General features: G+C 40.9%; 1 protein-coding gene across 1 annotated transcript in view; it reads left to right on the plus strand.

The window, feature by feature from the left end:
* Window positions 1-13,514, plus strand: part of DCAF5 (DDB1 and CUL4 associated factor 5) — a gene marked incomplete at its 5' end in the record, with an annotated part of 78,287 nt that overhangs the window by 46,092 nt on the left and 18,681 nt on the right. The window contains one exon of the mRNA XM_082485426.1: window positions 13,149-13,215. Coding sequence (XP_082341552.1) covers window positions 13,149-13,215 — 67 coding nt within the window. The remainder of the gene's footprint in view (window positions 1-13,148; window positions 13,216-13,514) is intronic.

Below are 13,514 nucleotides of genomic sequence, written 5' to 3' on the forward strand. Positions count from 1 at the left end.
GAAGTTTGCTGCAACACAGTGGTGAAAATCTACAGAGAAAGCAAATCACACCTTGTTCTGTATGCAGCTATTGGATTCTAGTATGGCAAAAATGAACAGATTCCAAGCTGCAAGCACGCAATTTGGGAGTTCACTTAGAGATCACCCTTGTATTTTAAGAAATTGAATACTTAGGTTGCCATAATGATCAGATGTGTTATTTTTACTTTGACAAGGTATGTATGTTAATATAATTTCTTTGCACAAATAAAACGCAGACTACTGGTTGGGGAACAGTTGGATTGGTTTGTCTGTTGATGGCAGTTAGGCTCTGTATACTAATCTTTTCTCAGTATTGTCTTTTTAGTGTCCAAAAATTGTGACAGGTACTCAATAGGACTTGGATCCAGAACTCCTGACTTGTAACTCTAGAGTGGAGCCTGCTACCAGCAGGTGTGCAGTGATCTGCATACAAGCTTGTTTTATCAGAGCATCTGTGCCTGTGCACCTCTTAACAAAGAATGAAATACCATTAGTGCTTTAAGGAACAAAACTCAGAAAGATTCACCTGTTAACCCTAATGATTTTTATTTTTTTTTTAAGTTTAAGAGAACACATTCTGAAGTGCTTAGATGGTTTTGAGTTGTTGCAGGTATTTTGGGTGTGTGGGTTGTAGCACAAGCTAAGTGACAGGGATCTTGGAGGATGAACAGCTTTGCTTCTTTTTGTGTCCTTGCAAACTGTTGTTTTCCTCCAAAAGCATTATTGCCCTAGTCCTTGTGAATCTGATTTGAAAATCGGTGAGCAGTATATGCAAGCATTTTTCCTAGAAATGCCGTAGTCAGACTTCTCTTGTTTCTTAGAACTACCAAAGCTTGAGACGCAATATTTAGCTGGTGTTTTATTTGCACTCATTTATAATTGCCTTCGTTTGCTCCTCTCAGGAATCTGTCTTTTGTCCATTTCATGGGTGTAATGACCTCATTCACATGCCACCGATTCTTCTTTCTTTTGTAGGAGAGCTCTGATGTTGGTAGATAAACATGTTCAAAATCGTATACTGTTTGCGTATAGCAGGAGCTCACTTGAGTCATACAGCTGTGGAAGGGAGGAAGGATAAGATAGGCTAGATGGATCAAGTGTGACTTTCAGCTGCCCACTCCCTCTGTTAGCTATAGAGATTTATGTGAGAGCATCATCTATACATCTTTCCAGTACAGGCATCCAGGCCCAGAATTTTAAAGGCAGTTTGTTTATGCACCTAACTCCCACTGGCTTTACCCTAGTGTGCACAAGTGTTTGTTTACATACAAATCATAAAATGTATGCGAATCTCAAGTTGTGTCAGGGTACTGGGGGAGTTTCTACTTATCAGCATTAGAATTTGGGAGATGCTGTTTAAATACTAAGGATTTTTAGTTGCTAGACTAGTTTGGAAAGTATCTTCTTGGATCTGAGGATATGGGAAGTATTAAAGGGCTTCAGGTTTAATGCGCTTTTAAATGTAGGAGCCTCAGAGGCCATGGTGATGGGCAGCAGCAAAAAAAGCCCTACAAAAAAACCAGTAAATACAAACCCCCCTCCAAACTAAAATAGACCAAAAGCTTTTCTTGCTCAAGAATTGTTGCCTATGTCACAATGATGAATGCTATCAGCTCATTCCTTTTTTCACTGTGCAGATAATGTGAGGCTCTGTAAGGCTTGTAGCTGTAAAATCAACTGCTTATTGCCCGATTTAAAAAAGGCGGGGGTGGGGAGAAATAACTTGTACCCTGTGAATCAAACAAAAAGCGTCTTGACTCTGGCATGCCCTCAGACATTACATCACCACTCAGCCTTTTCTGTTGACATTATACTGGTATAGGAGAGTTTCAGGAATGCACCACTCACGGTACTGCAGACTGGTCCAACTCCCTGTAAAGTTACAGCTTTCATTATGTTGAATTCTGTGTGCTAAATAGCCCTGGTTAGCTACAATCTAGTTTTTAGCAGGACAGAATTATTACATGAACGTAAACCTTCCAAGAACAGCATTAGCTGTATAGGTGCCAGGGGTTGTGCATTGCCTTGGTAAAGAAATAGAACTTTTCTTCTGTGTTCTTCTCTGTGTCACACAGAATCACAGAATCACAGAATTATCAGAGTTGGAAGGGACCTCTAGAGATCATCTAGTCCAACTCCCCTGCTAAAGCAGGATTGCCTAGAGCACATTACTCAGGACTGCATCCAGGCGTGTCATCTAACTTAAAAGCCAGTTGTCTTAGGAAATAGTACTTATCAATGTCTAGCTTTAAAAACTGAAAAGAAGAAAGGGCATTATTCTTCTAAAGAATATATTGTGAGTTTCCTATGCATAGAAAACTTAATGAATAGTAGCTTGCTGCAGTCAGTATTTCTTAATACGTGAAAAGTACTCAGTGTGCAAATATGTTGTTGTGCTTGGGTGAAAGGAAAATCAATGTCTTACTCTGTCTTCAATTGGCTTCTTCCAGGAATTACTAATGAGGTTGTATTTTGTTTTTTACTTTATTTAAATGGCATTTTAAATCCCAGCTATATGCATAACATTACATACATATGAAATACATAAGTAATTTATCTGGGTATGAAATTACTTATTTGTTTCTTCCCCGTTGCTTTTGGTAATTGACATGGGAGTGTCATACTGAAAATGGCTCTTCAGAGTCAGGCCCTTGACAGAAGGGGCTGGGAGTCATCTTTAGCCCTTCTTATGTTGTTCACCTCTTCCCAGTTCCCTGGGGCATCCTGCCTGCTCTGTTTCCCTTCTGCGTTCTGTAGGCCCTTGGGGAAGGTTTTTAGACCTTGCACCTTAGTGATGCATTATCCCAAAGGGACCCATACTGAAGCTACATTCTGGTGGAGTGGAACCCTGACTCAGAAGACTTTGAGGTTTGCAGGCTTCGTGTTCCTCATAGGTGTATCACAGGAGATCTGCAGTTTAGTGCTGTACCTTGCCAGACTGGTGAGAGGGAAGGGAGCGTGACCAGTAATGCACTGCTAAATGTGACACACAACAGGTGCTGCACTGACAGTTTCTTGTTCAGTTGTTAAAACTAGGCCTTGTCTAGATCCTGCAAGAGCGACTATGAATTCTGGAGGATTTTGACTAATAGAATATTTGATTTTATGTGTATTTGAAAAAGTAAAGTAACAGATGGCTGAAGAAAACAGAAGAGAGCAATTGGGGTACATGCAGCTTCAGCCGTGTGTAGAAGAGTCCCCTTCATAGGGTCAGATAAATTTGTTGTTGCTTTCTTTGCAATGTAATGGGAATATTTTCCCTGCCATACAAATCTACAATAAGGGTTTCTAAGTTACTTTTGTTCATAAATAAAATTACTGTTATGGCCTTTCTGCATGGCAAAAAAGGCAGCTGTAAAAAATGTTAATGGATTGTTCCTGATGATCCTTCTGTAAGCGTTTAAAACTGCCCCACACGGAGTTGGCTGCTTATAAGATTAGGGGTTTTGGGAGTGGGAATACAAATTTTTGGCTTTGAATTTTATGTACTAGGAGCAGTTTGTGTTTCTCCAGTCTGCTGTGTCACAGCTTTTATTTTTCCAGTTCATGAGATAAGCATGCTACTTAGTGAAGAACAAAGTTTCTGTTGTAAAAAGCATTTGGACATACCTGCTTGATTCTCAGGCTGAGATGGAAAACTTTTAAGCTCTTTTTTGTGCCAATTTCAACCTTTCTGAAAAACAGTCTCAAACAGTATAGGTTGCAAGCTTCAGTTCTGGCTAGTATGAAAAAAGACAGCCGTTTTCAAAGCCAATGGGTTTTAGTGCTGTGAGCCCTAGTTATAGAGTACTCTTAAAATTGGTTAAGTATTACTCAAAAGGTATGATTTTTGCCTCATAACTTACTACAAAGCAGAAGATAAAAGAATGTATAGGTATCCTTTCTTGTGGGTAAATTATTTTCTTAACCATAAGTTTCCTAAAACACATTTCTGAAATAACTTTCCCAGTTAAGTCTCTTCTTACTTTACACTTTTTCATTGAGAGACAGCAACAAGAGTATTAACCTATTAAGCCTGCACAGGTGACTGCTCTTACCCTATACCCTCGTTAACTGCCTTGGAGGGAGGAACTTCTTAGGTGGTGACAGTGAGAGCTTCTAAAAGGAGGAGAAGAGGCAGCCACTCTGACTAGGGTTGCAGTCTGAGGGTAGAAAAAAGCAGCATGCTGTTGAGAGGGGAGGTTCTGTGCTTTAGTTGGGCTGTACTGGAACCCACCTGACCCTTATAGAAATTGTTTGAAATACATAAATGAGGAGAAATATGTTGAATGATTGACAAATTTGGTGTCCTCCTACAACAGTGTTGGTGGATAAGGGGAGAGCAAGAGATGTCATCTACCTGGACTTGTGCAAAGCATTTGACGCCATTCCTCAGGACATCCTGGTCTCTAAATTGGAGAGACGTGGATTTGACCAGTGGACCACTTGGTGGATAAGGAACTGGCTGGACGGTCACACTCAAAAGACTTGTGGTCAATGGCTCCATGTCCAAGTGGCAAGCAGTGACCAGTGGTGTTCCTCAGGGGTCAGCACTGGGACCAGTGCTGCTTAACATCTTTGTTGGTGACATGGATGTTGGGATGGAGTACACCCTCAGCAAGTTTGCCAACAACACCAAGCTGTGTGGAGTGGTCAACACACTGGAGGGGAGGGATTGCCATTCAGAGGGACCTGGACAGGCTTGAAAGGTGGGCCTGTGCAAACCTCATGAAGTTCAACAAGGCCAAGTGCAAGGTCCTGTGCATGGGCTGGGGCAATCCCAAGCACAAATACAGGCTGGGAGGAGAACGGATTGAGAGCAGTCCTGAGGAGAAGGACTTGGGGGTGCAGATCGAAGAGAAGCTCAACATGAGCCAGCAACATGTGCTCACAGCCCAGAAGGCCAACCGTATCCTGGGCTGCATGAGAAGAAGTGTGGCCAGCAGGTTGAGGGAGGTGATTCTGCCCTCTACTCCGCTCTCGTGAGACCCCACCTGGAGTACTGCATCCAGCTCTGGAGTCCCCAACATAAGAAGGACATGGGCCTGTTGGAGCGGGTTCAGAGGAGGGCCACGAAGATGATCCGAGGGCTGCAGCACCTCTCCTTTGAGGAGAGGCTGAGAGAGTTGGGGCTGTTCAGACTGGAGAAGAGAAGGCTCTGGGGAGATCTTATTGTGGCCTTCCAGTACCTAAAGGGGGCCTACAAGAAGGTTGGAGAGGGACTGTTTTCAGGGGCATGTAGTGATAGGACAAGAGGTAATGGCTTCGAACTGGAAGAAGGTAGATTTAGAATAGATATTAGGAAAAAAATGTTCACTGAGGGTGGTGAGGTACTGGAACAAATTGCCTAGGGCCTCAAATTCCCTGTCCCTGGAGGTGTTCAAGACCAGGTTGGATGGGGCTTTGAGCAACCTGGTCTAGTGGAAGGTGCCCCTGGCTATAGCAGGGGGGGTGGAACTAGATGATCTTTAAGGTTCCTTCCAACCTAAATTATTCTATGATTTTATAATTGTGATTTGTATGGGATTCTACTGTTCTAGCTGCTGAACCAGACCACTGCTGTGTTATGAGTGCTGATGCTGGCATAAGGGATGTAGGTGGGAACATACCTACTGAGAAGGTCAGCAGATGATCATTAGAGCAGCTTTTCAAGCTGTACTCAGTGGGAACTCTATACTAAAAGCCTAGATTCATCAGTGTAAAGGTAACAGCCTGACAGAAAGATCGCAAACTGCAGAGGGATGGAAATACTTGACCAATATACTGTTGTTTATTTCTTAATTACTTAAGAAAAGGAAAGGAGTGCTCTGCTCTGTGGGAGATTCTGTTTTTTTCTTTTATTCCTTTGGTATTGACCATCTCAAACAAGCTGTATCATCTTGCGGATTCCTTGTTTATTTGCTTCTTTTTGCTTCATTTGAGTAGGAAAAAAAGTCTTTTCTTCTTCCATGGACGTGTCCTTACCTTGTTTCTTCTCTGGTCAGTGGGTACTCCAACAATAGAGATTTGAAAATGAATCTGTAAGTTTTTTACCTGCAGGAAATGCAGACTTAACACTGAATTCTGATCAAATGGTAAATTAAGTATCGATCATTTTTTTAAAACGGAGAAAATAGCAGGGGAAGTCTCATTTATAAGGAAGATGTGTAGAGCAGTCTTGGCCTCACCAAAGGCCCAGAAGCAGCTATATAAAAAACAAAATAAAAATGGTTATCTTCTGTCAAACATTTTTGATGCAAAATATGTGATATATAGCAAGGCCTATGTTCATGGTTGCGATATTTTATGTACATATATATAAGCACACACACAAATATATGTGTATATGAGGTGATCTTTCTTACTTTTTGCTTTTTTTATTTATGGCTTGCTTTCTAATCCCCTTTGAAATAGCTCCTGAGAAACAGATCACGGTGATATCATTGGGATTTTGTTGGGCTCAAGGATGAGTACCCATTTGGGTTTCCTGGCATTTAGTAGGGGGTTGTAGTTATGCTACTGCTTTGCTCTCAGTGGCTATTTACAGGGTCTCTCTCTCTCTCTTCTGTGTGGCTCCCTGTTTGTAAAAGACTTATTTCTAGGCAGTCCATAGTTCTGGACCCCTTGGGTCCTATGTCAAATTTGAAATTGACCATTAGGCTTAAAATTTCTTGGAGTTGGAGAGATGCCCCAAAGAACAAAATAGCATAAGCCCTGTTTCCTTAGGAAACCTTTCCTCCTTGGAAAAATACACAGGTTTTATGTTCTTCATGTAAATGGATTCCTTCTCCAAAGTGCTGATAGCTATGAATTTCAATATCTTTTGGACAAATAATGTTTTTCAGACTTCAGTGATGCTCCGTGTCAAACTGTGGTTTCTTTAGTGCATATCCCACCACAGAGAAGATGTGCAAGGCAGCTCTTCTCATATGCTCAAGAGGAATTAAAACTTCAGCCCAGCAGGCTGCCACCAATCCAGATTCTTTATCTGTTGTCATAGGACAAAAAGCAAAGACTACACCCCACCCATAATTTACAGGCAATGTATAGAGGGACTGTACATCCTGCCTCTTAAGTGAGCTGTGAAAAACACCAGCAGAACTGTTTCAAATTTGGATGCCTCAGTGCTTCTTCCCCAGCATGTGGATTTTGCGTTACTTCAAGAAGCTAAGGGACAGCTTGCTAAAAGCCCAAGAAGAATTCTGTCTACTCTGATCTTTTCTGCCCCAAGTTTCATTGGCCCCTCTGAGGAAAGGACAGACATGCTCAAGTGAGTGGGGATTGAGATTTAAGAAGTTTAGTCTCTTTCAGGGTTGACTTGTTAGTAAAGCTGTAAACAGCAGCATGGAATCCGAGTCTCTCTAACAAGCATTTTCCTGTTAGTAACTTAGCAGCAATCTGTACCATTACCCATGTTGCATTCATTCATTTATAATTATGTGGTGATAGTGCTTTTTGGTTTGTGTTTTTAAGATAAATTCTCCTACATTCTTCTTTTTCTCCCTTGCATTAGTAGGACTATTCAAAAGACTTGCTGGTACTTTTGGAAAAATGATCTGTGTCATCTGGTCCCTTTTCTGGGGCCAAAAGCTTAAAAATATCTCTGATATAAGTCATAAGTAAGAGGAAATTTTATGGAAGCAGGAAACACGGATGTTGGAAACTGTAAAATAAGGTTTGATATAGATACAGTTTTATTGAAATACTCCATATCCAGTAGCACCTGAGGAAACGTAGCTTGTGGGATTTTGAAAGCTTTTAAACTGGCAGTGGTAAAAACAACAAAAAAATTCCCCAGAGTGGTAGTACTCTGCAAAATGCAATGGTAATGCTACTGTTATGAGACTATAGCAGCGTCAGATTAGATCTCCATTTATTTATATCAACTGCTGTAATATCCTTGGGGAGAGAGAAAATGAGAAGAGTTACAGTGGAATGAGTGGGGAGCACTAGTCCGAAGTAGTTCTGCCAGATTCCTGATGATAGTTCATTTTAAGCATTTTATGCGTACTTGAAGCTCAGACTGAATTTGTATTTTCTCCAGCAGCAGACTCTAACCACGCCTGAGAGTTTTCTTCCTTCTAAGGCAAACTTCTGAATCAGCAGCTTGTAGTCATCTGGAAAACTTTTCCTGTCATTGTTGCTAACAGCTAGACATAGAAACTAATTTTTCCCTTCTAAAAAAACCTCCAATATTAATTATTAGCAACTGTTTCTCTGTCTAATCTCATGTTCATGTGAATATTGTGAATGTTGATTTCTGAAGTCCTGATCAGATACAGCAGCAAAAATGCAGACAGTGAAACAGGTGGTTTTAATATTGGTCTCTTCCCCCAGACATCTCAGCATCTGAGCTCCTCGCGCAGTGTCTGGTCTGATTCAGAATTCAGCACTGGTTCTTGAGGTTATATTCTGCTTAGAGTTTGTCTTTTGGAGGGTGAGGGAAGGAAGGAGAGTGCACACTGTCTAAGCCATTTACTTGTCTATGTGAATGTGCACGTTTTTGCCTCCCTCTCACTGGCTTACCTCTGTGATTTGATTATCTCAGCTTTTGTTCTTAAAGTGAGTGAGTAGAAGGTACTCTACTAGGAATTATGTTTTGCACATCCCCTCAGGACCAAAAATCCTTGGCCACAATTAAAATGGAGTCTAAGCATATGCAGCTTGCCATTATTTCATCTACCTAACCCCTTCCTTTTCTTTCCTTTCTGTTCTTTCCTTTTTACGAGTCTACTCCATTCCCTCAGGATTTCAGCCTTATTAACTATGGCTTGGTGCAATTCATAGCAATTATTACTTTGAATTTTCTAGTGGTATGGACTGACTTGCGTTTTCTCAATCCTTATTCTCCAGCTTTCAACTAGTGTGGAAAAGTATTGGCTTATTGTTGTACTAATAATGAATACATCAAAGAAAAATTTTCACAGATGATCATGTAAATGTGCTAGTAACGTCAGTCCAGCTGTGCTCTCCAGAGGCCTTGGGTTCCCATTGTCTTGTGCAGAGGGTACTAATTGGAACTGAATTTCTTTTTTCAAATGTCATGGAAGAGGCGTGTTTCTGGCTTTAGCAGCTTGGGTTCTGTTCTTGAAGCTTCAGCTGGCACATCTTTCTTGCAATTGCTGCAGTCATGAAGTTGTGCTTCTGGCTGTCCTTGGTCTCTGTCTGAAAAAACACTTTCTACTTCTCAGACCTCTATCACCTGGTTTTACAGAAAAGGATGAAAGGAATGCATTTGAGGATTCAGTTCTATATTGTGAGAACAGCAGGAAAACGTCTACTCCAGAGGTATCCTAACAGGGAAAGAGAGTGGAAAACAGTGCTGGCTGCTACAGTGGTGACAGTGGAATGACAGAGATACCAAATAGTTGAATATTTTGTGAAATATGATCTGTTTCTGATAACTTTGGCAGAGCTAACTGTTGAAATAAAATTTAAATTTATATAAAAAGTTTGCAGCTCCCAGCCCATTGCATACAAGATCAAACTTGTGTAGATGACTTTATCAATTAATGCTTTTGGCATTTACTGATGGCTGTCTCGGTTGCAAGATTAAACCTGTAAGCACTTCCTCAGAACAGCTCAGATCCTGAGCTGAGCTTTGTACTGTGACTAGACATAAATTGCAATGCAGATGCTCTATTCATTCCTACTTATTTTCTCTAATTCACTCCAGAATACTTTGACCAAATGTATTTTGTGCAAATGTCATTAGGCTAGGAAATGGTAAAGAAGCGAAGGACTTCATGGTGCTTTTAAGTAAGTAGGAACTATCTCAGTTGGAGATAGTTGGATTGGCTATCCTCCACCATTGGAGATATTCAAAAGCCACCTGGATGCGGTTGTGGGCTCTAAGCGACCCTGCTTGAGCAGGGTGGTTGGACCAGATGACCTCTGGAGGTCCCTTCCAACCTCAGCCATTCTGTGATTCTCTGAACTACTTTAAGATACTTCGGAGAATTTAAAGAAAGAAATTGGCAAATTGTGACCACGTGAATTTATGCAAGTCCATGTGCTGAACTGCAGCTTCTGCCTCTGTGTGGCCTAAGTTTGTCTTCTCATTGAAGTTTTCATGAAGCTGTGATGTGTGATGGAGTGTGAAGTTTTCAGGTGGGCATTTTCCTGACACTGCACACCTCTCCCCTTCCCACCCCCCAACCCAAAACCAAACCCAAATCCATCAGAACATTTTTTTCCCTTTTTACTTTGGTAATCTTTGAAAAAATGAATCAGAAGAGAGCTCTGGAGCTCATCTGATTGAAGCTGCTTCTCAGAGCAGAGCATCTCCAAAGTCAGATCTGGTTGCTCAGGGAATTGTTGAGATAAATTTCAGATTTGCAATAGTGGAGGTCACACTACCTTCCTGGGGCCGCGTTGCAGTGTTTGTTATGCTCCTCCTGAACATTTTGTTCCTTTGTGCTCAGCTGGAATTTCCCTTGCTGTGACTTGTGACTGTTGCTTCCTGACCATCCAATGCATGCCTCAGAAGAGTCTGTCCCCCATAGCTCTGTATTCCTTCAGAAAGTGGGAGACTATTGGGGTCTCCTCTGTCCCTTCACTTTCTCTTCTTCTGGCTAAATAAGGCCAGTTTCCTTAGCTTTTCCTTGCAGGACATGTCCCTTCAGCCCCAGCTGCCCTTCTCCACTCTCTGTTCAAGTCATTAGTGTCACTCTTGTATCAGGAGACCCAAACCAGACACAATATTTGAGGTATGGCCACAAAAGTGCCGTGTAAGGGGAATAATCACTTATCTTGACCTCCTGATTACGCTCTTGATAGTACAGTCAAATGGCAATGAGTCCACAAGGGCACTCTAAATTTTGCTGTTTCCAAAGCAACACAGAGTATACTCGGATCGGTGGTCTTTGCAGGTACAATGTACTTGTTTGGTGGGCAATGATACGCCAGATTTCCTGGACAATTGGCCCTTGAGTCTTACAGGATACACAGTGAGTTCCTCTGCAAATCAGTTTGGAAGCTGATTTAAAGAGTCTCACAGATGCTTCGTTCCCTGCGCATGTGTAACATTTTTTGTGTGTGTTGTGTGCCTGCTGCAGGATATCTGAAATCTGTCACTTTGGGGCCTGTCATTGTTGCTAGCTTTGTTTGATTTATGACGTAAACTGCTAAATGACTCTTGTATTGAGTTGTTAGAACTTGTTTGGTTTAGAAAAAAAAAAAAGGGTGTTATGGTTATAAATTCAAGATACTGATTTTCTAGCTGTTTTAGAAGTCTCCATTTTTCCCCATGTGTCCTAGGCAAACCAGTTGCTGCTTCAACCACACAATTTGGTAATAAATACTAACAATTAGCAACATCTTTATAACTTTAAACAAGACTTTCTGTTTTTTCCACGTAGCATTTCTTGTGTAACAAAACATGTTAGGGGTGCTTTCTTTCTGATTGCCGGGAGGTTGCCTATATTGGCCCTAATCTCTGTAGTTTTGGCACAGTGGCTCATCCTGCTGTGGGCTAACATTTATGAGCAGTCAGATGAAAGGGAAGCACATGTTCCTGGCACCGTCAGGTCAGTTTGGCACAGGTAAGCTGCTTAAGTGCTTGAACATGTTGGCTTGTAGAAATAACTTTCTGGCTTGGAAAGGATGGGTCTGAGTGATGCAGAACTAGTGTGCACAAGTTTTTAAAGGAACTTTTGTTTGATCGGTGTTGCTTATCTGTCAGAAAAGGAGTAGAATTGCATTCATAAGTGCTTACTCACATCCTACATCCTTAAAAATAAGAGAAAAAAGAATAGTTGGATTGTGATAGTCGGAAACCAGGGAAGGGATTTTAGTGGTTGGTTATTGCATTTTTGTGGCTGGAAACATCCAAACACTGCACAAACATAATTAGTGTTGCAAACATAATATATGCAAATTTATAGCAATTTTCTCTGTGTTACTGTATGTTTTCTGTTTATTTGCTTCTCAGTCCTGTGTTATTGCAGGACTTTTCTCCTCACTGCTTGATGTTACTTTGCCTGATGAGGTTATTTATCCCTGGAGGATGAAAGAGAGAAACCAGTTAGATTTGAGCCAAACAAAACAGAATTTGTCCCTTTTCTAACCTTTGATAGGAAACAAACTTGCTTCATTTCTTTTTTTTTTTTCTCCCTTCTCTCTACCCTGATAGTAACAATAAAATGAAAACCCCAACTTTTGGACTGTATTGATTAAGCAGAAGCCTTAAGTCTGTTGAGGGCTAGAGATTTACACTGTCTGCATCAGTATAACTGGAGCTGGAATCTGCCGTTGGTTCCACTACATGTCATATCGTCTCTAATTTGGGAGAGAAATAAAAGACAGGGAGTATAGTTTATTGGAGAGGAGATATTTAGAGACAAGGCACTGTTTGTGGCCTCTCGTAACTGACAAGCGTAAGCTTTTTACCATGTCAAATGTCATCTGTCGTTCCAGTGCATGTTTGTAGTATATTAAGCTACTTCAAATTGCATATTGCATAAATTTCTGTACAATAAAGGGATTGCTTATCATTCATGCACTGTTGAAAAAGGGCAGCCTTCCATCTCTTCAGAGTAACTATAACCAGGAAAAAAGTGAACAGTATGATAAATGTGGTTTTCTAAACTGCTTGAGACTTGCTGATAGTGAATGTTTAGCTTTGGTTTTGTTCAGTGTTTGAAATTATCCTCAGTGACTGACTTTTGATGGTCTTAGTAGACTGAGCCAGACACATTGTGCTTGTGTGTAGTGGACATATTAGCTCTCTTTTAGGTATGTGTTTGATGGTGTTTTCCTCAGTAGTTCAGGAGATGAGGAAAAAAAAAAAGGATTAAAACCTTTGACATTAAGAAAAGACCAGAGTTGCAGGCTGCAAGATATAAGAGTTAGATCTAGACACGCTTGGATTAAAGCCAATGAAAATCCATAGCCTTATTTAGCAAAGAAGACATACGCTTTGGGCAAGATGCATTAGATGTGTGAAGCATGCTTTTGAATTTTCCTCTGTTTATATGCATGCAACACTTTTTGCCGGTACCTCACCCCCATTTACGGGTAAGTTGATCAGCAAGGTGCAATGAATGACACAAATTATCTATTATTTTTTTTTTTCCTCGTTTTTGATTTGGAGAAACTAGATCAACAATAAAATATCATAATTCAGGTGATACTTTGTGGTAAACTGCTTTTATTTTTATTCCTAACAGTACATCCTTTCGGGATCTGATGACTTCAATTTATATATGTGGAGGATTCCTCCAGATCCAGAAGCTGGTAAGTTTTGTTCCTTTGGAATTTGGGGAGAGGGACCAGGTGTCTGACAAATAATAGTTTCATTTTTTGAAAAATTGCTGTTCTCACTCAGCCACTGAATCTAGAGTAATACTGATGAAGGCTGGATGGGGGGAGCTTACAAATACCTCATCCAATCTCCGGGTAACAGTGGCCAATGCCATTTGAATCTTTTATCGTACTGATTTTATTTCTCTTCTCATATAACGATCATTTAAGTCTTCTAGAGGAGCTAATGGAGAGAAAGAGCTGTGGCTGGAGTGGGGTGTGTCTTTCCTCCC

This window comes from Vanellus vanellus, assembly GCF_965231255.1.
Source record: "Vanellus vanellus genome assembly, chromosome: 6".
In the NCBI taxonomy this organism is placed as follows: domain Eukaryota; kingdom Metazoa; phylum Chordata; class Aves; order Charadriiformes; family Charadriidae; genus Vanellus; species Vanellus vanellus.